Source organism: Hylobates moloch, unplaced genomic scaffold (assembly GCF_009828535.3).
Source record: "Hylobates moloch isolate HMO894 unplaced genomic scaffold, HMol_V3 SCAFFOLD_5, whole genome shotgun sequence".
Lineage (NCBI taxonomy): Eukaryota > Metazoa > Chordata > Mammalia > Primates > Hylobatidae > Hylobates > Hylobates moloch.
The window spans coordinates 95115484-95140086 of record NW_026652280.1 but is presented as its reverse complement, the minus strand read 5'-3'; the positions used below and the strand labels follow the sequence as shown (position 1 = coordinate 95140086).

At 44.9% G+C, this 24603-nt stretch overlaps 2 protein-coding genes across 5 annotated transcripts in view; both read right to left on the bottom strand.

The window, feature by feature from the left end:
- Window positions 1-4767: 4767 nt before the first annotated feature.
- PEX19 (peroxisomal biogenesis factor 19) lies at window positions 4768-13056 on the bottom strand. 3 transcript variants are annotated; one of them, XM_032153996.2, is made up of 8 exons: window positions 12953-13056; window positions 11416-11525; window positions 10830-10995; window positions 10303-10388; window positions 9932-10093; window positions 7973-8149; window positions 7708-7752; window positions 4768-7541 (listed from the first exon to the last, which is right to left on the bottom strand). In XM_032153996.2, exons 1-8 carry the CDS (start codon window positions 13020-13022, stop codon window positions 7458-7460), a joined length of 900 nt encoding a protein of 299 aa, XP_032009887.2. In that variant the 5' UTR covers window positions 13023-13056; the 3' UTR covers window positions 4768-7457. The 3 variants fall into 3 exon arrangements, with proteins under 3 accessions (XP_032009887.2, XP_058295109.1, XP_032009889.1); XM_058439126.1 differs by having other exon boundaries at window positions 4768-5279; XM_032153998.2 differs by lacking the exon at window positions 11416-11525 and having other exon boundaries at window positions 12953-13031.
- A 3656-nt stretch (window positions 13057-16712) lies between these two features.
- The window catches only part of COPA (COPI coat complex subunit alpha), a 54045-nt gene continuing 46154 nt past the window's right edge, over window positions 16713-24603 (bottom strand). For both annotated transcript variants that reach the window (XM_032153982.2, XM_032153983.2), the window contains exons 22-33: window positions 23468-23556; window positions 23143-23266; window positions 22175-22264; window positions 21891-22000; window positions 20825-20902; window positions 20605-20673; window positions 19924-20060; window positions 19452-19638; window positions 19259-19369; window positions 18775-18936; window positions 17930-18124; window positions 16713-17655 (exon numbers count right to left, since the gene is read on the bottom strand). In XM_032153982.2, coding sequence (XP_032009873.1) covers window positions 17596-17655; window positions 17930-18124; window positions 18775-18936; window positions 19259-19369; window positions 19452-19638; window positions 19924-20060; window positions 20605-20673; window positions 20825-20902; window positions 21891-22000; window positions 22175-22264; window positions 23143-23266; window positions 23468-23556 — 1412 coding nt within the window. In that variant the 3' untranslated portion in view covers window positions 16713-17595. The remainder of the gene's footprint in view (window positions 17656-17929; window positions 18125-18774; window positions 18937-19258; window positions 19370-19451; window positions 19639-19923; window positions 20061-20604; window positions 20674-20824; window positions 20903-21890; window positions 22001-22174; window positions 22265-23142; window positions 23267-23467; window positions 23557-24603) is intronic.

The following is a 24603-nucleotide window of genomic DNA, read 5'->3' as shown; positions in this document are numbered from 1 at the left end:
GCTGAGATCTTACCATTGCATTCCAGCCTGGGTGACAAGAGTGAGACTTTGTCTCTCAAAAAAAAAAAAAAAAAAAACATCCTGTCCATCTGGTTACTTAGTCCTTTGCTGGCAATGCTTTAATAGGCTACACTCTCACTGACCCATCCAAATGCTCTTCATCCAACCTTGTCACCCATTTTTAAATCTTGTTTCTTCCAGGCCCCTGACCAGCAAAGCCACTGACCATGAGTTCTTGTATAACTTTATCTCCAGCCACTTTTTTTTCTCAAAGGAAATGATCAAGTACATTGCCTGAAGCCCTACACGTTAAGATTTCCCTCATCATTGTCTTTCAGAACCACCCGAGTAGGTCTCAGTGAGAAGTTGTAGTCCATCTGGCTTACCCCAACATAACAGGGCAGTCTACCCATAAACCAGGCCTAGATTTTTCCCTCCTTTGTGAGGTGGTTGAAGGAATTTTTGTATGGCCAGAGGCATGAGCTAAGAAAAAGGAATCAGTGCACCAGAGGTAGGTGACAGGGGAGTGCTGGGGCCCCTTGCTCAATTTAACTTACTTGTGCCACTAAGTTTGCCTGGGCTTCTTCCCAAATGTACCATTTCCACTGTAAGATGGCTTGCTGCTGTATACACCCAATCTCATGACTTGGAGGGTCTAATGATAACCAGCTGGTTATATGGGCAACTGGTCACATGTTCACTTGGTATCTCATGGTCAGGCACTGAGTCTCTTCCAGGGCCTAACAGCAAGCCAGAAAATGCATTTCAAATGGTAAAACTTTTTCTGCTAAAAATGGCATCACCTTACTCCAGAATCCTGGAGGTCTGGGCTGGAACCCTCCCTCCTATTGGGTATTATCAAAGAATCTACAGTCTCTTTTCCTACCACAGATACCTCTAATACAATGGAATTTTCCAGGTGATATGGCCCCCCTGGACCTGTTGCAGAGCTGTTTCTTGCATCCCCAAGTGCAGAATATGCTGCCTCCGAAACCATAAGAGGCCTGCAATAACCTGTACTTTAATTTAGAGGTGATGTTCCAGAATGCTTCAGACCACTGAACTAAAAATTTCACCAATGTCGCAGGCCCCTGCATCTTTGCAGCATTTATCCCCCATCACCTTGAGTATGTATGTCTAACCAAGGAATCCAGAGTACTTGACACTGCTTGGTTGTTGGGTCTGATTAACATATCCTTAATACCTGATTTGTATAACTTTTTTTTTTTTTTTAAGATGGAGTCTCACTCTGTCATCCAGGCTGGAGTGCAATGGCACAATCTCAGCTCACTGCAACCTCCACCTTCCAGGTTCAAGTGATTCTCCTGCCTCAGCCTCCCAAGTAACTGGGACTACAGGCACACGCCACCATGCCCAACTAATTTTTGTATTTTTAGTAGAGACAGGGTTTCACCATGTTGGCCAGGTTGGTCTCCAACTCCTGACCTCAGGTGATCCTCCCAAAGTGCTGGGATTACAGGTGTGAGCCACCACGCCAGGCCACATAGTAAATATTTTCAATTTTGCAGGCCATATGGTCTGTGTTGCAACTACTACATTCAGCCATTGTAGCACAGAAGCATCCACAGACAATATGTAAATAAATGATAGTTGCATGTTAATAAAACTTGATTTGCAAAAACAGGTAATGAACCAGATTTGGCCTATGGGCTGTAGTTTGCTGATCCCTGTGCTAGATTAGCAGCTATATACCTATACAAGAGGCTGTTACTTTGTCCAGTAAAGAAAGCATATCCAACACAGCACTGCAATTGGGACTGCTACTTGCTTAAGTTTGTAGTATTCCATTGTTATTCACCATAGGCCATCTAGTTTTTGCACAGGTCAAACAGCTGAAACTGAATGTGACTATAATGGAGACAACACCCCTACAACCTTTAAGTCTTTAAGGGTTGAACTAATCTCTGCCATTTTCCCCAGAATACAGTATATTTACTATCTTGGCAGAGGTGGGGGTGCAGTTTCAGGAGCATGGCCTTTCTGCCAAAACTGCTAAACATGTTCATTCTGATTATACATTTGGAAATGGGGGAAATTATCATAATGTGAGTTTTTGGACCCACTGTGAGAGCAGGGTTGGGAGTGTTGAGAGGGGAAGACACTGGTGGTACTTCAGGTTCCTGGGTATCAATGCCAACTCAGACCCTGTAACCCTGTTTCCCAAGTCAAAAACATCTGCATATTCTTTTCCCAGTGTTTGGTTGTGATATTGTAAAATACATATTTGGTCTTTAATCCCTTTTCCTGGAATGTAACTTCTAAAATCCTTAAAATCTTCAAAGTGATGTCTTATTGTATTCCAATGAGTTGACTGATGGTTGGCATCCCCTAGGTAGCTTCAGGATGGTGGTCAGTCAACAGAAAGACCAAAGCAGTATTAGAGGGTTGGAACTTTCAACCCCACCCCCAAACCTCTAGGGAGGACAGAGGGGCTGAATTTTAAATTAATCACCAATGGCCAATGGTTCAGCCAATCATGCCTATATATAAAGCCTCCATAAAAACTCAAAAAGACAAGATCTAGACAGCTTCCAAGATGTAAAACACATGAGGGTTTCTAGAATGAGGGGTCCCCAACACCTGGGCCACGAACCAGTACCAGTCCATGGCTTGTTAGGAACTGGGCCTCACAGCAGGAGGTGAGTGGCAGGTGGGCCAGCAATACCGCCTAAGATCCACCTCCTGTCAGATCAGCAGTGGCACTAGATTCTCAGAGGAGTGCAAACCCTATTGTGAACTGCACATGCGAGGGATCTAGGTTGTGTGCTCCTTATGAGAATCTAGCTAATGCCTGATGATCTGAGGTAGAACAGTTTCATCCCCAAACCATCCCCCCACCCCCGTCTGTGGAAAACTTGTCTTCTATGAAAGTGGTCCCTGGTGCCAAGAATGTTGGGGACCACTGTCCTAAATGGTGGCATGCCCAGAAAAGGAATGGAAGCTCTGCAACCTTGCCTTATACATCTTTTCATCTTTTTTTTTTTGAGAGATGGAGTCTTGCTCTGCCTGTTGCCCAGGCTGGAGTGCAGTGGCACAGTCTCAGCTCACTGCAACCTCTGCCTCCCCGGTTCAAGCAATTCTCCTTCCTCAGCTTCCCAAGTAGCTGGGACTACAGGCATGCACCACCACACCCAGCTAATTTTTGTATTTTTTTAGTAGAGACGGGGTTTCACTATATGTTTGCCAGGCTGGTCTCGAACTCCTGACCTTAGGTGATCCACCCACCTCGGCCTCCCAAAGTGTTGGGATTACAAGCGTGAGCCACTGGGTCCAGCCATGTTTTCATCTATATTCATTGTAATATCCTTTAAATAAACTGAAATATGTAAGTAAGTGTTTCCCCAAGTTTCGTGGGCCACTCTAACAAATTAATCAAACCCAAGGAGGGGGCTGTAGACACCCTGATTTATAGCACAGGCAAAATAACCCAGGAATTGCAATTGACATCAGAAGTTGAGGGAGACAGTCTCGGTGATTGATTGGTCAACCTGTGGGATCTGACACTGTCTCCAGGTAGACAGTGTCAGAATTAAAGTAAATTAGAGGATATCCAGCTGCTATCCACTGCAGAATTACTTGCTTGTTAAGGGGAGGGAATTCCACACATGTGATTACAGAAGACTTCTGTGTTGCTCATTGTGGTGTGAGAACAGAGGATGAACAGTGCTTTCCCACTCAATGATTAACTGATAAATGGCTCTTTCCATTGATAGTTTATGACTCTAAGAACTATCTCAGGCTTAAAAACTGGACAAGAAATTGGGACTTTTTGGCCTGGCGCGGTGGCTCACGCCTGTAATCCCAGCACTTCAGAAGGCCGAGGCGGGTGGATCATGAAGTCAGGAGATCGAGACCATCCTGGCTAACACAGTGAAACCCCATCTCTACTAAAAATACAAAAAATTCTCTGGGCGTGGTGGCGGGCGCCTGTAGTCTCAGCTGCTCCGGAGGCTGAGGCAGGAGAATGGCATGAGCCTGGGAGGCGGAGCCTGCAGCGAGCGGAGATCGAAACACTGCACTCCAGCCTGGGTGACAGAGCGAGACTCCGTCTCAAAAAAAAAAAAAAAAAAAAGAAATTGGGACTTTTCTTTGAAGTTTCTGACTTCAGCCTTCTGTTCAACCATTCTTGATCTCCCTTATATATAAAATACTCTTCTTGGTTGCCGATCTATCCCGCTCCTAGGACCACTCACATTCCGTTAGTCATCTCCACTTTGACCTTGCTACCCTTAAGGAAATTTACTCACCTTGCTTCTGAGAGTTAAGTGTTGCCACCTGGCCTCTGCTATGTCAGGATCCTATCATTCCCCCACTGCTACTAGGAAACCAGTTTCTTTGACATCTTGTATCAGCTTCAATCTACAGAGACAGCCACTTCTACATTTCTCAAAGATGTTGGTAACCCTTCATCAGTGCCTTTCCCATTGTCTTTATTAAAAAATAATTCCCAGGTCTTTCTGGGGTATATAGTCAGCTGGTGGGTTTACTAGTGTTATATAACATTCATTCTTGCATACCCATTTCCTCTAAGTCTTTTGGTCCTTTTTTGTATGGTCTGCCATCTCCACTTCATTCAATATGGGCCAATGTTTTCTCCTAGCTCCCCAAAGCCATCTTAACATCATATTATAACTGCCTCATGGGGCTTTGACAAGACCTTCCAGAGTCACAGGAAAATGTCCCAATTATCACAAAGTCTGTATGAATTCAATTCTTAATTCATGAAGCCACCCATACACTCACAAATTTATCTAACACATTTAATTTTGGAACAAAGGAGCAACTCCTTTAAAGTTTGAGAGTCGCATAAATATTTCATATACAGCTTAAACCTACGCTTTGTAATTATTTTTGAGCAGCAGAAAAGGAAGGCTAGAGAAATGCTAGAGATGTCCTTACTAGTGACACATTCTTGCTGAAGAACAAGTTCTCTGGAAGTGAAACTCAAATAGGAGAGAACAAGAGGTACAGATAGGTATCAGTTCGGCTAGGGTCTTCAGAGAGACTGAGGGCCCCAAAACAGTGCTACTCAAAGGTGATTTGCAGACTTGTGCTGGTTGGTGAACACTTTTTTTTTTTTTTTTCTACCAGTCTGTGACATGGTGAATTAGAAATTGAGTGTTTAAAAACTTTTTAGCATTTTAATGTTGCTGCGATATCCAAGTACATGATCAATGGACTTAACCTACAGAACAGTCTGGCCAGTTTGGGTGCTGTCAAACTTGCCGGGTGGGCAGCACACAGTGGGAACTCCATACCTGTCATGGGCAATAGGAATGCATATTGATAAGTGAAGGACTGGAAAACAAAAAACCTGGTCCTTTACCAAACATAGTTTGAGAAAGACTGCCCTAGAGTACCATACCTCCACCATAAGTCCTGGAATAATTCCAAAAGTTTTTGGAACAAAGTGTGACCTGAGGTCAACTTGCTCACATTCAATCAAAATCAAAATAAAAATGAGTGCCTTGGGAACAAAGATAAAGTGGACTAGGGCATCTATTTAGATTCCTGGAGTAAGCCCTGGCTAGGCTAGCAGAAGTGAGAATCTGTAAAAGAAAACTGGCAGGACAGAAGGCACAAGGTTCATAGAGAAGGGCTCTTTTGTTCTTCCCTCTTCCTCTCTATCCTTCTCCAGTTTTTGGCTGGAGCTTTAAGGAGAAAATAGTGACACTCAAGCCCCATGACTATATCGCAAGTATAGCTGTACTTTCTCCATCTCTGGCAGAACAGAGACGTTTTACATTCAGATCTGGGCTCTTCCATGCTCTGGTAAGGTATAGGAGTTGGAATTTCCCAAATAGCCTGAGACCTTAAGAACGTTTCCTTCCTCACCAATACCATAAAACATGTAAGGTCTTCAAGGGGTGAAAAGTTTTAACCTTGGGGCAAGTGACATGTCAGAAGCTCAAAGTGACTCATAATGAATGTGAGTTTGCTCTGGAGAGACACATCTTCTGAGTGAACCAGGACAGCCAGCTGGGCTGACCAGAATATCTACCAACATATGTCAGCCAAGGTCCATAGACCCACTGGGAGCCACAGAAAAAAAGCCACGTCAGCTCAAAGAAAAATAATTTAGAAAACATAACAATATATTACTAACATTAATAACAATAATGTAAAAGGTTAAAATATAATACCACTTGAAGGGGTTTCTACATTGAAATACTCAAGGGAACATGAGGAAAGATGGCCATCCAGTCTCCTTTGCCAACTGAGGTGCAGACTGAGTTGTGGAAGGTGGGTGTTGATGGAACCCAGCATTACAATATTGTGTAGAACTAGTCTCCTAATATACCTCACTCTGCAACTTACGGAAGCTGAGGAAGATCAGAAAAAGACCTGAATGAAAAATAGGCCACACTCCCCACTCAGAATATTTATTATATTCTGCCCCATGGGGCCTTGCAGGAAAAGGGACCCAAGCTATACCCCTACTCCTTTTCCAAGCTACTTTCCTGAACCAAGGGACAGGATTCTAAGAGAATCATGTATCTCAAATAAGCCAGAATGTATCTGGGGAAGAACAGCCATTAATTTCCTAGACCTGACACTGGGTTCATTTGTGTCTGCCAGGAAGACGGGGAGTCAGGGAGAATGGTAGATGGACTAGATGAGGGGAAATAGGATGGGCCCTTCTTTATCACAGCTTGAGCTCAAAAAGGTTGAGATAAACAGGTGTTTAAAAAAGAGAGGAGGTAAGAGGGAGGACAGGCAGGGGATACAGAAAGGTCAGGGGCTGGGTTCACCCATATCACACAGCATTGTAGGAAGCAGGGTAACAATTTGAGTTCTCAGGCTGGAACAGGGAGGTGAGGGCTCAGCACCTAGAGAGAGGAGAATCCTGAGGCCTCTCTTTCAACTCTATTGTGATTAGATGCAAAAGCCCTTTCCCTTTAGAGAATTCAGAATGGTCTGTCTGAAGGCAAGAGAGCATAATGACAGACCTGTAGCCCCAGCCCAGGCTGTTTCTCCCCATTCTCAAAGGCTCTGCCAGGAGAACTATAGAAATACAGAGTCCCAGGACTCTGCCCCTCCTCCCCAGATCCAAGAGAGGGAGTAGAGACAAGGCACAAAGACCCTGGGCATAAAGGTGAACATCAGTGTGGCCACATATAACATTATTTTGAGAAAGGAAAGAAAGTGCATGCCCCAAAAGGGATGCCTTCCTTCACCTGGCAGGTAGCTGGAACTTTGATAGTGGCAGAAACCACAATGGAGTAGGGTTCACAGAAATGGCCTGTGAAACAGACCCTATTCCTAGAGAGACAGAGGAAAAACCTCAGCTGGTATGGCACAATCTTGAATGGGATGACAGAGGGCAGCGGGCAGACTTCTCCCGCAGGTGACACTCCTGCCTCAGGTCCCAATGGTTCTGCTGACTCCAGATGTTCCCCATAGCTGGGACTCAAGAGAGGAAAACGTGTTGTGTTTCACATGATCAGACACTGTTCGCCACTGGCACCTGGTGGGCCCGAAAGATTGAGGGCATCCAGGTCAAAGTTGAGGCCAGGAGGCTGGGGAAGAGATGAAGGGACTCAGATAATTGCTCATTTTTTAGGACAGACGTGAAGATCCATCCCCAGTAGCCACAATTATCAACTTAGGTGGAATCCTGAGAGGTTAAAGAATTCTGGAAATTGGGGGCTCAGATTAAAATCTGGAAAACGAAGACATACTCACCATCTCTCCAGCCAGCTCTTTTGGAGGATGGCCCAAATCCTGTAGCTAGAAAATAAGGAAAATGGAACATGAAATAGAGAAAAGCCCAGAAAACAACAGAGGATCCAGAAGAGGAATCTAATGAATGATCTATTTCTTCTGAGAGAGATCACAAGAGAGGATCCCTCCTCCACCTAGGTCTAGCAGTATTGCATCCTTCCCAGATACCTCTTCCACTGAACACCTAAGTGGACAGCACCAGTGGGCAGAAGACAAGAGGCCTTACCTGCTGCATAAGATCCAGCACCATCTCAAAACGAGCCTTTTGAGTGGTCTCACTGTCTGTGGGGGTCTCTGCCTCGAACTGCTCACATATTTTGCACATGACGCTGTGCTGCTCCTGATATTTTTCAAACTGCTCTGGAGGTAGAGATTCCTGATGACTCTGCAACCATTCTGGATACTAAGAAAAGAGAGAATGGGTAGAAAAGAATTAACTGACAATGGATATGGATGGGTAATCAGAACAATGTGATTAAAATGTGAAAGGGACGTAGAAAAACAAAAAGCTAAATAAGTAAGTTCATCATGAAAAGTGGCACTGACTCCAACCAGATCACCTGGCCATGTTAGCATTTATGGTCACCAGAGATTGGTAAGCTTCTGTGAAGGGCCAGACAGTGAATATTTTACGCTTCAAGGGCCACATATGGTCTCTGTCTTTTTTTTTCTTTTTTTTCAAGACAGAGTTTTACTCTGTCACCCAGGCTGCAGTGTGATGGTGTGATCACCACCACACTGCAGCCTCGACCTCCCCAGGCTCAAGCAATCCTCCCACCTGAGCCTCCCCAAGTAGCTGGGTCTACAAGTGTGCACCACTGTGACTGCTAAATTTTTTGTATTTTGTAGAGACAAGGTTTCATCATGTTGCTCAAGCTGGTCTTAAACTCCTGGGCTCAAGCAATCTGTCCACCTTGGCCTCCCAAAGTGCTGGGACTACAGGAGTGAGCCACTATGCTCGGCTATTGCATATTTTCTTTGTAGTTTTTTTCAAATGACCTTAAACATGTAAAAACCATTATTTGCTAGAGAGATGGATTTGGCCCACCCAGGTCTTGGCCAGCTGACTCGTTCGTGGTCTGTACTATTCATTACACACTTACCCACATTTCCCCGTGTCACTGAAAAGCTTCTATTCCTATATTTTATCTCTCCAGTAAAACTATACACTCTTTAGCCAGGTGTGGTGGCTCACACTTGTAATCCCAGCACTTTGGGAGGCTGAGGTGGGAGGATCACTTGAGCTCAGGAGTTTGAGACCAGCCTGAGCAATATAGTGAGAGCTCATCTCTACAAAAAATTTTTAAAACATTGGCCAAGCATGGTGGCACACACCTGTAGTCCCAGCCACTCAGGAGGCTGAGATGGGAGAATCACTTGAGCCTGGGATGGGGAGGCTGTGGTGAGCCAAGATCGTGCCACTGTGCTCCAAGTGGAGCAAGACCCTGTCTCAAAACAAAATGATACAACCACACATATAAGCTCTTTTATGGCAGGGACCATCATTTAAACTACTCTTACACTGTTCACATCACAAAGCCAGTAAGTAAATCCTCAGTTAATTCTTTTTCTTTTTGAGATGGAGTCTTGCTCTGACGCCCAGGCCGGAGTACAGTGGCACAATCTCAGCTCACTGCAACCTCTGCCTCCCAGGTTCAAGTGATTCTCCTGCCGCCTCCTGAGTAGTTGCAATCACAGGCGTGAGCCACTACGCCAGGCTAATTTTTGTATTTTTACTAGAGACAGGGTTTCACCATGTTGGCCAGGCTGGTCTCGAACTCCTGACCTCAGGTGATCCACCCGCCTCGGCCTCCCAAAGTGCTGGGATTACAGGCATGAGCCACCATGCCCAGCCGAATTCTTGCTGGAGGAATGAAGTCAGAAATGCAAGATTGATCAGACAACAATCCCAGAGTCTTGAACTAGTTTATAGAAAACTAGAACTGAAGGATTTCCTCTTAGACCCCAAACGTTATACCCCTTATACCCCAACATACAGTGTGACAGCTTTATTTTCTCAGAGACACAACTCTCCCCATCCCCCAACTCTCCCTGCCTCAAATAAATAAAGGAAAAAAAGCATACTCGAGTTACTCTTTCTGCAGGCTCTGAGTAGACAAAATAGCCCACATCAGTTGATGTGATGCAGAATGAAGAGAAAAAGCAGAAATGGAAGTTCACAAACCTTTTCTGTGATCTCCTTCAGTGATGGGTACAGCACATCCTTGGAGAGTAGGTTCTGCATAATACTCTGCATGATGGGGAGGATGTTCCCTTCCCCATCCCCCTCGTCCATGCCTAGCCCCTCCATGGCCTTGGTCAGCTCTTCTTCCGACATGCCGGAGTTCTAGATAGGACAAGTAAGAGGTGAGCAGTTTTCTTGGGATGCTCACCACTCTCTCAGGTGACAAAGATAAACTATCTAAACTTGCCTGTAACAAAACAATAAGACAGCAACAGACTTGGGATGATACTCAAAGCATCTGTCTTTTGAGACTCTCCTGGAGAAATGTCTGGGAGTGGACCCCTTGTGGGCCCCTACTACTTTCTCCTCACCTGAAGGTCAGTGGCATTTTTGGCTAATCCACTTAGTGTTTCCTTTAGGCAAGAAGTGAATTCTTGTTGGGAGGTCATATCACTGCCTAGGAGAGATTAAAAAAGCCAACATCATTTAGGAGTTTGTTTCCTTGCCTAGACTGAACTGGTTACCAGCTTGGATATGAAGCATTTACTAGTGAATCATTATCACTCCCAATCTTGGAAAACCCTATGGTTATCTTCATAGTCTTTTCATAAATCTATTTAATACACGGACTCTGCATCAGTTTATTCTCCATGATGATACCCACAATAACACTGTGACCTTTCAAATGGTCAGTTTTGAATAATGTTTTCTATTACTTTCCGACCTATCTCACCCCTTTTCATTAACAGGGATTCCCATCCTTTCTCTCACTGCCTTTACCCATTCCATGGCTGTGACATCATGACTGCTATCAACTTCACTAAGAATTCTGGTGTTTTCAGGCAACAAAGACTTAAGAGTCTGTTCAGATATTTCCGTGTATCTGGGGTCTCCTCACCCACTCTCCCTGCAGCCTCCGAGAGCTTTTGGAACTGTTCCACCAGGTGGGGCTCTTCCTCAGCCAACTCCTTCATTGCCTTCTCGAACTCCGCAGTGGCTTGGGAAGCCAGTTCACTGTCGAATAGTTCCTGGAAAAACTTCTCTTGGGAAGCGAAGAGGGCATCCTGCGGGGGAAGGGTGACTGAAATGCGTCTCTTACTTAGGACTACACTGCACCTGGCCTCTGATAGAAGCCACAGGCAGTGGCTATGGGAAATGCACCTCCCTCCTACCCACTTCCACTGGACATTCTAACTACTGCTCCTAATGAGGATAGCAAAAAAGGCATCCAGTCATTGAAGGAGGGTATGGGATGGCATACCAATCCAACCATTTAAACCTACTATTTTTTCAAGGAACTCTGAGATTCCCCCACTCAACCTCAAGTCCTTATTTCACAAGGACTGAGGCTGGCAAGAGCACTCACCAATGTGAGGCCAAGGTACCCTACCCCATTCCCCTCTGGCCCATAGGGGCCTGCCCAACCTCTGCTCAGGGCTGCATGCCCATCCCCTCCCCATCCCTTAAGGGGGTGGAATTTATACTTTGGCAGTGTCTCCTGGCGATCTCTTCTGGGGCCCCGAAGCATCAGGGGCCGTGGTGGTAGAAGGGGGTGCTGGGGAGGGTTTGGCTTTATCGAAATCATCAAGAGCACCTTCAGAGACAAGAGACATGGTGTGTGTGTTGGCGACAGATGAGAATGCAAGCAAGGCTGGGTGGTTTCTGGGCAAAGCATTAGGAATATGATTTTCCAAATTGCCAACTTTCCTCAATTTTCCTCCTTGAGTCCCCCACCTCCCCAGATCACCCTCAATGAGCCTCCTACTTCCTTCTGGATTACCTAATTTATTGTGAGCAAAGGCAAAGAAATCCCTTAAGGTGGAACAAGTATCCATCTCAGAGCTGGGAGGAGAGGATTAAAAAGCTCTGCAGAGACATCTCTATCTATAGTGTCTCCCTTGCCACACCCTAATGATTCCCTAGAAATCCCATACAAATACCCAACAGGAGTAGAGAACACAGATGTCCTCATCTCTCTGAACTCACTCTGGAGCTCTAAAAGGAATAACTTGGTGAGAAAGCACAAGACATCCCACCCAGCTTCCTGTTGGTACTGGTACCAGCACAGACTGAGAAGCTGTATACATACTAGACTCCATGGTAAGGCATTAAACTATCTCCTCTTATTCTCCAGTTTAGTGCTCCCCCACAACCTCCTAGAGCTCCCTTTGGCCTGATCTCTGCAGATAACCGTACACTAATTTACACAGTCACTTGGCACTCCTCAGGGTGTCTGTTCATTTTTCTGCCTGCCCACATCTCCGTGATTGAGCAAGAGATTACAAATTCACCTCTGCCCTGAAAAGCCTGTGTCCTCACCACCATTCTGCTTGCCAGGCCTAGGGAGAGAGCACTGGCCCCATTCTGGGCAGGAAGCCAACAGGGGAGTGGACAGTAATGCTAAGAAAACATCCCCCGTCTTTCAGGAGGGTGAACTGCTTTCCCCTGAAATCGCCACATCCTCAGTTTCTCAAAATAAGGGAAAGGAGTCCGCTTGAGCTACTGACAAGATGAAAGAACCGTTAAGGGGCCTAACGAGAGAAAGAGAAAAGGACTAGGAGGAGAAAAGTGTCTTTCGTGTTAAGGAAGACAGGACGAGGCACAGAAGGACCGGCCACGAGCTTGCTAGGAGTTAATGTAAGCAACCAGTGAGTGCGTGGTTCGCTACCCAGCAAGAACCAAATGCTGCTGCTGTTGCTGTTGCTGCTGCTGAAATCGGACTTTAAGAACTTATTAACCTAAAGAAAGGGGAGTTTGGAGAGGTATCATGAAACGCCGTCCTGCAGAAACATCCACAGTCTGGACCACTGAGGGACCCCAGGTGAGCTCCCCAGCTCCAGTCGCCGGGGTGGGGCAGGATGACCCAGAGATTTTTGGGGGGCTCGGGGGTCAGACTCTCCGCCCCCATTTAACCTTTGGAGAGCCTCTCCCGCCCCGTCCCTAATATCTCAGGTTCACTTAACCCCCGGAATGGGTCCTCACACCTGCCCTCTTCGGGCCTTTCCCACTATGGGCTCTTACTTTCCAGAAGCTCCTCCAATTCCCTGTCCGCTTCGGCCCCGACACCACAGTCTTCTTCAGCGGCCGCCATCTTGCTACCTCCGACTTGCCGTAGGAGGCGGGACCCCTCGGCGCCGCCACGCCCTCCACCCCTTCGCTCCCGCCCTCTTCTGCCTCGGGCAACCAATGGTATTGTTGGCCAGTGCGGAACCGCCATTTTTAAAGGGCCAGGAAGCTTTGAGTTTTTGTGTTTCGGGTATTTTTCCGTTTTCGCCTGTGAAACATAGAATTAGGGATAAGATAGGGTTATTTTCTGCCTGGTTTTAGAGGCCCGGACTCCTTTCTTTCAACTTCCCAAATTACCTGGCGAAGCTCTTTCATTATCTCTTCCTGAGCTGTGAGTAGGCCAGATTGAGACAAACTGCCTACAAATAACCAGAATCTATACATGTATAATTGAGATGACAATTATGGTACATAACATACTACTTTCTCTCACTTCATTTTTTTTTTTTTTGAGTAGGAGTCTCGCTCTGTCGCCTACGCTGGAATGCAGTGGCGCCATCTCGGCTCACTGCAGCCTTGGCCTCCCGGGTTCAAGCGATTCTCCTGCCTCAGCCTCCCGTGTAGCTGGGATTACAGGCGCGCGCCACCACGTCTGACTAATTTTTGTAGAGACGGGGTTTTACCATGTTGGCCAGGCTGGTTGGCCAGGCTGGTTGGCCAGGCTGGTCTCGAACTCTGGACCTCAGGTGATCCGCCCACCTCGGCCTCCCAGAGTGCTGGGATTACAGGCGTGAGCCACTGGGCCCGGCTTCACTTCATTGTTTCATTCAAATGCTATCTTTTCTGAAACGCTTTCCTTGGCCATTCCCGTTCCTTTTCTTCCTAACACTGAACAGTATCTGACATACTATCTACCGTACTTGTTTATTCTCCGCTCCCCACCCTGCAGAATTTAAACACCATGAAGCCAAATATTTTCGTCTGTTGTCTTCACTGCTGTAAAGCCCAACTCCCAGGCTAGGGTTTAAAACTTAGTAGGCACTCATTGGCCACTCTTTGCTCTCACAGTCCCTAATCAGGCACATCTGTCTGCCCAATCTAGTGGCATCTCTCATTTCCTATTCTCTATTAGAACTGTTTGATTAAAGGACACAGGGCCGGCCAGGAACTTAGAACTCAATGTTATTAAGAGAGCCTCTGGGACCTTGGACTGAGCAGGGCAATTCGAATGTAGTAGTAATAGACTTACTTTCCCTGACCAATCTCCTTTTCTCCACACAAACCAACCTCCAACTGAGTGAACACGGGGGATGCTCAGATAGAGGTAACTCTAGACGTCCCTTTCCTCCTCTGGAATTGTTCTATTCAGATGTCAGAAAGTAGCAACTGTTTCACATACAAATCTGTTTTCGCACTTAGAGAGCATCTATTATTAAGGTCTTGTTCTGGGCACAGCGAGGACAGAGAGATAAATCAGGACCACCTCCTGCTGTAAGGTAGCTAAGTGTGGGTGAGCCGGAGGTATGATGAGATATACACACAGTAAGTATGATACAAGGTAAGAATTTTAAATGAAAAAAAAATCCTGTGTTAAGTCACCTCATCACTTTCATTCTTAGCTTCCTAAACACACATTTGAGTACTGCATCAAGCACCAGATCAAGCACTTACTATGGTCCTTCACAGATAGGGCACAGACTTGTAAAATCTTATCTGCGCAAAACCTGTTTTCTTCCAACCACAAGTAGTGTGTTTTGGGATAAAAAGATTATGAACTGTTAAGTTAGAAAGCCTAAATTCCAGCCCCAATTCTGCCACTAAATCACTTTTGAAGTCCTTTACAATTCCAAACTTCCGTAATCAAATCCTTTCCTGATAAACCTGTTTCCCCAACACCTGCAACATAATTTATTCCAGACTTTCTCATTCAAACTGCTTACATGTGTATCTCCAATATGGCTATAGTTGTAACAAGCACGTTAAAAAAAGAAAACTTGTCTATCAACAGGCATCTCTATTGGCTTTATTTTTTGAGACAGAGTTTCACTGTTGCCCAGGCTGGAGTGCAGTGGCGCAATTTTGGCTCACTGCAGCCTCCACCTCCCGGGTTCAAGTGATTCTCCTATCTCAGCCACCTGAGTAGCTGGGTCTACAGGCTCGCGCCACCATGCCCGGCTAATTTTTGTTTTTTTTTTTTTTTTTTTTTTTTTTTTTTTTTGAGACGGAGTCTCGCTCTGTCACCCAGGCTGGAGTGCAGTGGCGCAATCTCGGCTCACTGCAAGCTCTGCCTCCCGGGTTCACGCCATTCTCCTGCCTCAGCCTCTCCGAGTAGCTGGGACTACAGGCGCCCGCCACCACGCCCGGCTAATTTTTTTTTTTGTATTTTTAGTAGAGACGGGGTTTCACTGTGGTCTCGATCTCCTGACCTCGTGATCCGCCCGCCTCGGCCTCCCAAAGTGCTGGGATTACAAGCGTGAGCCACCGCGCCCGGCCTAATTTTTGTATTTTTAGTAGAGACAGGGTTTCACCATGTTGGCCAGGCTGGTCTCGAACTCCTGACCTCAGGTGATCTGCCTGCCTTGGCCTCCCAAAGTGCTGGGATTACAGGCGTGAGCAACCACGCCCGGCTAATACGTACATTTTTTTTTTTTTTTTTTGAGACGAAGTCTCGCTCTTGTCCTCCAGGCTGGAGTGCAATGGCATGGTCTCATTAGTAGTATGTACATTTTTGAGAAGGCAGCCTTAGTTTAGGGATGCTGTTTAAAAAAGCAACTCTTAAAGCTAAAAAATACAACGTATAGTATGAAGAGAAGTAAAAAACAAAGTGAAGCTCCCTAATATATTGATATGAGAAAATACCAAAAATGTTAAATGAAAAAACAAAGGTACAAAATTGTTAAATAGTATGGTTTCATTTGTGTACAAAGGGAGATAGAGAATGGCATAGTCATACCTGCTTGTGTGTATATATATATATAAATATATATATAAAATTTCTGGAAGGATGTAAGAAAGCTGGTAACAGTGGTTACCTGTTTAGGGGAAGGTGATAGGAACTGGGTGGCTGATGAAAGGGTGGAAAGCTTTGTCACAGAATAGCTTTTTATATTTACTGATTTTTGAACTATATGCATTATTTATTGAAAACATGAATTTAAAATGCAAAAAAGTACATATTTTAATCAAAGGCACAGTAACGTCACTCTATCCAATTATTCTTAGCATATGACAGGCAAAATATTGTATTGTTAATGTAATCACTGTATCACTGTAATATATATAAAGTACTATTCTTTTATCTGTATATTACATGTAAAATATCTAGAACAGTGACAGTCACATGGCAGGTGCTCAATAAATATTGCTATAATTAGCAAGAGATAAAAGGCTGCAATCAAAAACAGAATAAGGGAGCTACTTGCTTTCTGTCATTTTCACAGCAGTTTAGGTCCTCATATATATCCATGAAAAATATGTACTTTTTTTCTTTTTTTTTGAGACGGAGTCTCACTCTGTCGCCCAGGCTGGAGTGCAGTGGCACGATCTCAGCTCACTGCAACCTCTGCCTCCCGGGTTCAAGCAATCCTCTGCCTCAGCCTCCAGAGTAGCTGGGATTACAGGCACCCGCCACCATGCCCGGCTAGCTTTTTTTTTTTTTTCCAATAGTGGATGTTTATTTTGTAATTAAAATTACTGGAAGGAAGGTATGTACTTTGATGGGGTGCCTGCATGGGTGAACAAGAACATGAGAGTGTCCGAGAAATAAATGGCCAAGTCAAGAAGCTCTCATAGATTTATTTAGTGTGAGAAATATGAGAACAATAGTTGTAAAGAACAAATCAATAACCTGCAGTGTGCATTTTGGAAAACCAAATAACTTCTTCAAATTTCTGAGTACACAGAGGGTACCTGCCTGGGAATTTAAATGTCTAAGGAAAATGGGAGATGATTAAGAGTTGGTGTGGCCTAGTCACACCAACATGTATTTATTACATCCTGCTCCTTTCTAGTTGATAGGAAAGAAAGCTGCTGTGGGGAGAGGAGGGATAAATACTGAAGGGATTTACTACACAAATGTCCATCACAGAGTTTTCCTTTTTTTTTTTTTTTTTTGAGACAGAGTCTTGCTCTGTCACCCAGGCTGGAATGAAGTGGTATGATCTCAGCTGACCGCAACCTCCACCTCCTAGGTTCAAGCGATTCTCATGCCTCAGCCTCCCGAGTAGCTGGGACTATAGGCGCATGCTACCATGCCAGGCTAATTTTTGTATTTTTATTAGAGACGGGGTTTTGCCATGTTTGCCAGGCAGGTCTCAAACTCCTGGCCTCAGATGATCTGCCCACCGCAGCCTCCCAAAGTGCTGGGATTACAGGCATGAGCCACTCCACCCAGCCCAGAGTTTTCATTTGTTCCTTAAAAGAATTAAGCTGGAAAGGCAAGGACAATTATGAGTACAACTATAGTCAAATTGAGACGACCTCAAAAAAGTCAAGTTTAGACCTTCAGATTTTCCACAGAAGAGAAAGATACTAGGTTTTAGGGTAGAGAGAGCCAAATCCAAAGAGTAGCTGCAGGGGGAAGGTGCTATTAGAAGGAGGACATAGACGCATTCTCTGGGGGGAACATATGGTGACTGACCCATGCACCAAAGGGGGCCTTAGCGAAACTGCAGAGGACTGATCCTTAAACCAATCACATCTTTGCCAATCTCTGTCACCTGTGCAAAAACAAACAGAGGAACAAGTTAGAGATTTGTAAGGTTGAGAACCCTAGAAAATGTATTCCCTATACCCCTCAATGGGCACAGTAGACAGGTATTGGAGTGTTCATCACTGGCTGGCCAAGAGCAGTGGGGAGATGCTCTACCTTCTCCAGTGTCACTGCCTCAGAGAGCAGGGGACAAGCACAAGAAGAAAAAAAGGACCACCATGTTTCTTTCTTTTTCCCTTTCGCTCAATATCCTAGATACATTTATTGAGGACAGTACTTACTGTGGTGACCCTGCAGATTTGACCTTTGAACTCAGGGGAATAGCACGCCCCACTGAGTGGACACTTTTCTACTGGCTTTCCACGGTAGATGGGCCGATATGATGCAGCACAGATGTCAAAGGGGTTGTGCATGTCATAATTGAGCTGGTAGGCATCTGTGGGATTCTTCTCACAGGCAGACAGGATTTTTCGGGTCTAGGGGAAGGAAGGAGTATTTAGGAGGACAGAAAGCTGCAGACAACACCTCAAAGGATCCCAACACCATGGTTTGGTAGTTCCGTTGATGTGAGATACAACTGTACTAGGTGAAAAGAGGTCCCAACCTCTGTACTGGATATATGTGAAGGGTTAACAATCACCATTCCTATTGTATCAAACTTTCCCCTTCTCAATACAAAAGTGGCTCCATAATCTAGACCCACATTCCTCCACCAACTCTAGAGATTATCAGGGTCAGTTCCTAGAAAGGGTTAAAACAGACTTCCGTCACCCAAAAAGAACGCATTTGGAGGACACGAGTAATGAAATGTGTATGTGAAGCTTTGTGGTGGTTGTGATGGGATATCTGGAGCTTAAGGACAGGACTGGGGTTACTTTCAGCTGCAGTGGAGCTATTCTAGGTTGCACGGCACTCTTAGATGAGTGCCATGTCTCAATAAACTATTAATTTTCCAAGAACAAAGGAAACACTAAGTCAGGAAGTAAACAGAGGGTAGCATTCTGTTGGCTCTTTTTGTTGAATGTTGTTATTTATTGCTTTGTTTCAGAGGCAAGGACCTTGGTCTGCTCCTTCCATGTAAGAGCTGATCTAGCTTCCCTATGGTCACTGAAGGAGTTCCATCTACCTGTTGGGCCACCTCAGGCTTGGGCCCGAGTTCTAGTAGGCGCCGAGCAAAGGTGGCAGCTGTCTTGAAGTTCTTGAGCTTGAAGAAGAGATTGAGGGCTGTACGCAGCACCAGGATCATGTGCACAGGCTGCAGGTTTGAGTGGGTGAAATAGGCTGCCATCTGGTGGACAGAAAAAGGAACACATGCCAGGTTGATGCTACACCTGGTAGAAGTCATTTCTAAGCTGCTACACATGCATAAAAAACACAACACAACACAGGATGATGGGCTATAAAGCTGAGAGGTCTTCTACCTCCTAGGTATGGAGGACTGGTGAGATGAGGAAGTAGGGTGAAGAAATGTATCCTCCCCTCATAGAAATGAAGGGCCTAAATTTCTCTTCGTCCCCACTCAGATCTGGGTTTGAAATTAAAGAATTCAAACCTAGTGAAGGGTGAAGGGAAGGACGTCTCTGTTGTGCTCAGGGTCCTATAGATCTTACCTCACAGATGCGCTTCTGCTGTTCTAGAGTCTCTTTGGGCAGCTTCTTCCTTTCTATCTCCATGGACAAACCCACAATGTACTCACGACAAATGGTGATGAGCTGCTGGGCCTGTAGAGGGGGCAGAAGGTCAGGATACAGAGACAAGAATGTGGAAGTGCCCAGAACTGGGACAGCGGCTAGACCCTCCTACCTCTGCAATCTCTTGTTTATTGTCCACAACAAGAAGTGGCACACTGAGAAGGATGGAACGGAATTTTTCCACAGCCTCCTCAAATTTGCCAACTGTGGTGAGCTGGTAGCACAGCTGCAACCGTTGGATGAGGTCATTAAGCTTCAGGCCCACAGCTGGTACACCATTCTTCAGCCCTGCATCCTTCCTGGAAAGGGAAAAGTAGGAAGAAGACAGGATAGTCAGTAGCCAACTAGGACCCAATTTCCTTTTCTGGCAAACATCCTCATAGCTACCCTCCTGTCTCCTGTCAAAGTAGCTGGGGAAGAGGATGACAGCAGGTGTAAACCAACCCCATAGAGTAACAAGCCAAAGATCTTTTTCTACTGGGAAACCCTAGCTCTGAGAGAATTCTGACTATGTCACTGAAGCTACCATCTGAAATATCGACCACAACTTGGAACAGATGAAAGCAAAGAGCAAGGGGCCTTACCAGTTGCGATTAGGATAGCCATACATGGAGGGTAGGCAGGGCAGAGCCTGATAGGTTGTGCGGCCTCGGGCATATGTCTGTAGGAACAGTTGCTTGTAGGGGCCAAACTGGATTACCCCTACTTGGTCATGAAGGAGCTGGAACAGAAGGAAAGAAACAAGGATTTTGGCCCTGCTGCATAAAAAGCTACTTTTTATTACCTTGCCCAAGGAAATTACTGTTCACGTTTCCTCATCAGTAAAATATACTTAATTGTAAGACCTACCTCATTTAATAATACTTATTAAAGTGTTTAGGATAGTGCCTGGCACACAGTGAACATTAAATAAATGTTAGCAGTTATTGCAGTGTTACCATTATTGTTGTTGTTATAACGATACTGGCTTAGTGTTCAAAACAGACCCCTGCTTGGAAAGGGGTACTTATCTCACTGATGTGAGCCAGAAAGCAAGCTATAAATGGGTGGAAGATGACTGAAGGATCTGCCCTAAGAGATTACTAGGCCAAGTGGAAGGCAGATAACAGGAAGGCAAGTATACTTAACAAAGATAAAGAGTTTTCATGAAAAATATACACCTTTGCCCTTGTGGGTAGGATAATTTCACTTGATTAAAATGAGTCAACCATCTCCCTGGGACCCTGGGCTAGGCACACTCAAGAGGAAAAGCCAAGGTTACTTACCCGCATGGCTGTTTCGAAAGAGCCTGCCAGGATGTGATCAACTGGAAGCTGAGAGTTATTACACCAGATCTAACAAGAAACAAAAAAACCCAAGCCAAGTGAAACTTTGTCCCTTCTCTATTCTCCTCTGTAACTATAGTAGAAAAGTAGCCAACACTTGTTATATACTAATCGAGTATTAGCCACTCATCCCTGCCGTGCTAGGTTTCTTCCTGCTTACCTGAGTTGGACTTGTTCCCTTGGTTGGGGGCACAAAGAAACCATCTTCAGCCCCACCAGCTGCCCCAGGGGATATATCCTAGGGGAAAAACAAAAATTGAGTATTGAGTAATTTTTTTTTTTTTTTTTTTGAGACAGTGTCACACTCTGTCACCTAGACTGGAGTACAGAGGCATGATCTCGGCACACTGCAACCTCTGCCTCCCATGCTCAAGCAATCCTCCAACCTCAGCCTCCCAAGTAGCTGGGACCACAGGCATGAGTCGCCACACCTGGCTAATTTTTGTATTTTTTTTTGTAGAGATGGGGTTTTGCCATGTTGCCCAGGCTGGTCTCCAACTCCTGAGTTCAAGTGATCTGCCTGGCTCAGCCTCCCAAAGTGCTAGCATTACAGGCGTGAGCCACCGTGCCCAGCCAAATTGAGTAATTTTTTAAGCTATTCAAGCACTTTGTTCTGTTGAATCTAGAACACAACCATTTACATTGTTCCCTGCCCCTACTGAGGAAGAGAGCTGATAGTTGTGGGAGAAAGCTGCCAAAATAGGAGCCACCTCACCAGTGACAAAATGACATATCAAAAACTCTAATTCAGATGAAACAGCTTGCTACCTTCTCATAAGCTGCTGCTGGCAGAACGTTGATTACCTCATTCTTTCTTTCAAATGAGAGTTGAGCATCAGATTAGAGATAAGTCCTACATCCTCTCCTCTTTGAGCATATCAGGATAGATGGAAGTGACAAGGCCACTAACTTTGACTCTCTCATTCTTCCTGCTTCTTTTACTTTTTAAAATAGAGACAGGGTCTTGCTATGTTGTCCAGGCTGGTCTTGGAACTCCCGGGCTCAAGCAATTGTCCTGCCTTAGCTTCCCAAAGTGCTGGGATTACAGGCATGAGTCACCGTGCCCAGCCATCTTCCTTCTTTCAAATGGGAGATAAGCATCAGACTAGAAGGTGGGTCCCCTTCCCAGAAGGGCTGACCTTAGGATAGTGGTAGGGGACAATAAGGCCTCTGGCTTCCACAGGGAGACATGGAGAGAACCTTCTAAGGGTACAAATTCCACATACCAGCTCAGGAGGGAGCTCCAGATCTTCTTCTACATCCCAGCCACCTCCTTCTTCCTGTCCCTTGCCAAGAGCATCATCCCCCAAACCTTCTGTAGCCTCCACAAACCCATCTGTAAGGAAAATTCAAGCTCAGAACAGATTTGGGCAGTGGCATAATCTTAGCCAAAGGAAGTAAAATCAATCCTAGTTCGTTTCATGGCCTGGAAGTCTGCAGAGCTACCCACAACCCAGTCCCAATCCAAGGTGTCCATCGCCCCAGAACAGTCTTAAAACAGCACTTTTACCTTCATCCAACTGCAGCTCTGCATCCTCTCCCCAGCCCTCTGTACCAACAGTGTCAATGTCAATGTCAGCAGCCAGTGCTCCTCCCTTCCCTACAGAGGGAAGGAACAGAACGGAACTGGTTATAGTACAGCAAGTCTGAGATATGGCCTTTTCTGTAGGCAGGTTAAATCCTTTCAAAAACAGGTGCCAAGCTTCTGCCTACTTATTATTTATTTTTGTGTATTATTTATTTTTGTGGTATATATGTTATGCTAACTTGCAGTAGCTTTCACAGAGGGAGGGAATAGAAGACAGATGGAAGGAACTGGCCTTGCTGCTACGAAAAGCTGGCTCTTAAATAATTTGTACTTACCAGCCTTTGGCAACCAACTCTTGAATTTCTTCCTGAGAGCTTTGCTAAGCTACCACCACTACAATGTGTACAGGGCATCAGGCATAGGGTAGATAGAGGAGGTGGAGGAAAGAGTGGGGTTAGGCACAAAATGCTCACGAGTCTGTTTAGGCTCTTACTCACGTGAAATGAACTAGGAGACCAAGAAAACAGGAGGAGGTTAAGGGTGGAAGTGGTGGAGGGTGATAGCACACATCTGCCTATACCCACATACCGGAATTACAGGTAGTTGAATTAGTACCTTTAAGATTGTATGTCATGAATGATAAAATACTGAACAAAGAACATGACTACCTATATAGTAAAACCTAAGAAAATACACCAAAATATTAACCGAAGTTATTGATGGTAGTAGAGGGATCCCTTTTTTTCTCCCTATTTTCCAAATTTTCTTTAATGACCTGAAAATGCTATTTTAAGTTTTTAAGACTGCACCATAAATGACTGGCATTTCAATATTCCATTAGGCTTCATGCAGAAAAAAAGGACAGATTAAACTAAATGCTAATGGTATTCTCTAGGACAGTTCTTCACAAAACAAACAACAAAAGTGCTATGGGAGAAATAGGTACTTACCTTTGCTGGCAATGGTGCCTTCAAAAAATCCTTTGGATACAGTTAATAAAGGCCAGTTGGTATCCAATGGCATGATAGGTGCAGGTGGCTGGAGCAGCTTGGCATTAGGGTCAATGTCTGGGATCTGAATAGTAGAAGAAAAGAGGCTTAAAACAAATAGCACTTGGAAGTCACGTAAGGAAAGTTATGGAGCCTCCTTTGGTCTCATTTGTTTCTCTGCCTCTCCTGGTAACCAGGTGGGAGAGTGACATTCATAATTTTAAATTGTTCTAAGATCTTAGAGTTAATCCTGTAATAAGAGACAATCATGTAAATAAAGACTCACTGTCTCCTTCTCTGGGTCAAATGTCTCCTTTAGGCTCTCAGCTTCTTCATCTAAGCCATGGGTAGCAGCTGTGAGATAGGCCAGGGACTCTGTAGAGAAAACAGACTTTGTGGTATAGCTACATTTCCAAATGCATGTTGCTGTGGTAAGCAGCCTCTGAAATGGCCCCCCAGTGATCCCTGACTCCTGGTATTCAAGTTGTTGCAAAATACCTGCCTCTTAAATGTGAGCTGGATTTATCAAATAGCTTCTAATGGATGGAACATGGCAGATGTCATGGGATGTTACTTCCTAGATCTGGTTAAAAAGATTGTGGCTTCTATCTTGGGGTGCCCTCTTTTGCTCACTTGCTGTAAGGGAAACTAGCTACCATGTTACAAACTCCTATGGAGAGGTCAACACGAAAAGAAACTAATGTTTCTTAGACAACAGGGAGCAAGGACATGGGGGCTGCCAATGGCCATTGAGTGAGTGCAGAAGTAGATTCTCTCCCTGGTGAGTCTTCAGATATCTGCAGTTCTGGCCAACACTTTGACTATAGCCTCATGAGAGATCCTAAGCCAGAGGCACCTAGCTAAGCCATGCCACAAATTGTGAAATAATAAATGTTTGTGGTTTTAAACTACTAAACTTGGGGATAATTTGTTACACAGAAATAGAGAACTAATATAGCTGCTTATCTTTGAGACCTATCCATCAGTGCTGAGAACCTTGGATATTCCTGACTCCTCTCTGTTACATCTCAAATCTAGTTACTGCAATAAATCATGTTATTTCTACCTTCAAAATATATCCTGAATCTGACCATTGCTCACCCCTCCACTAATAGCACCTTGGTCCAAACCTCATCTTCCACCTTGCTTGTTCCCTAATGTATTTCAAATGCTAATATAATGCTTGGTATACAGTGGGTTCTCAGAAAATATCCCTTGACTATATCCATGAATAAATGAGTGAAACCTCCAAACTGAAAATAAAGAATAAAATTCTAATGGCATCCAACCAAGTGCATTTACTAGGGCATCTGCTCAAGACCTTTTAAAACCTCCTATCTCCCCCATGAATAACTGTTCTCCTAAGGGTGTTTGGCTGGACTGAATATTCTGGCTGCACCTCCCTTTCGCTTTGAAGAAAAT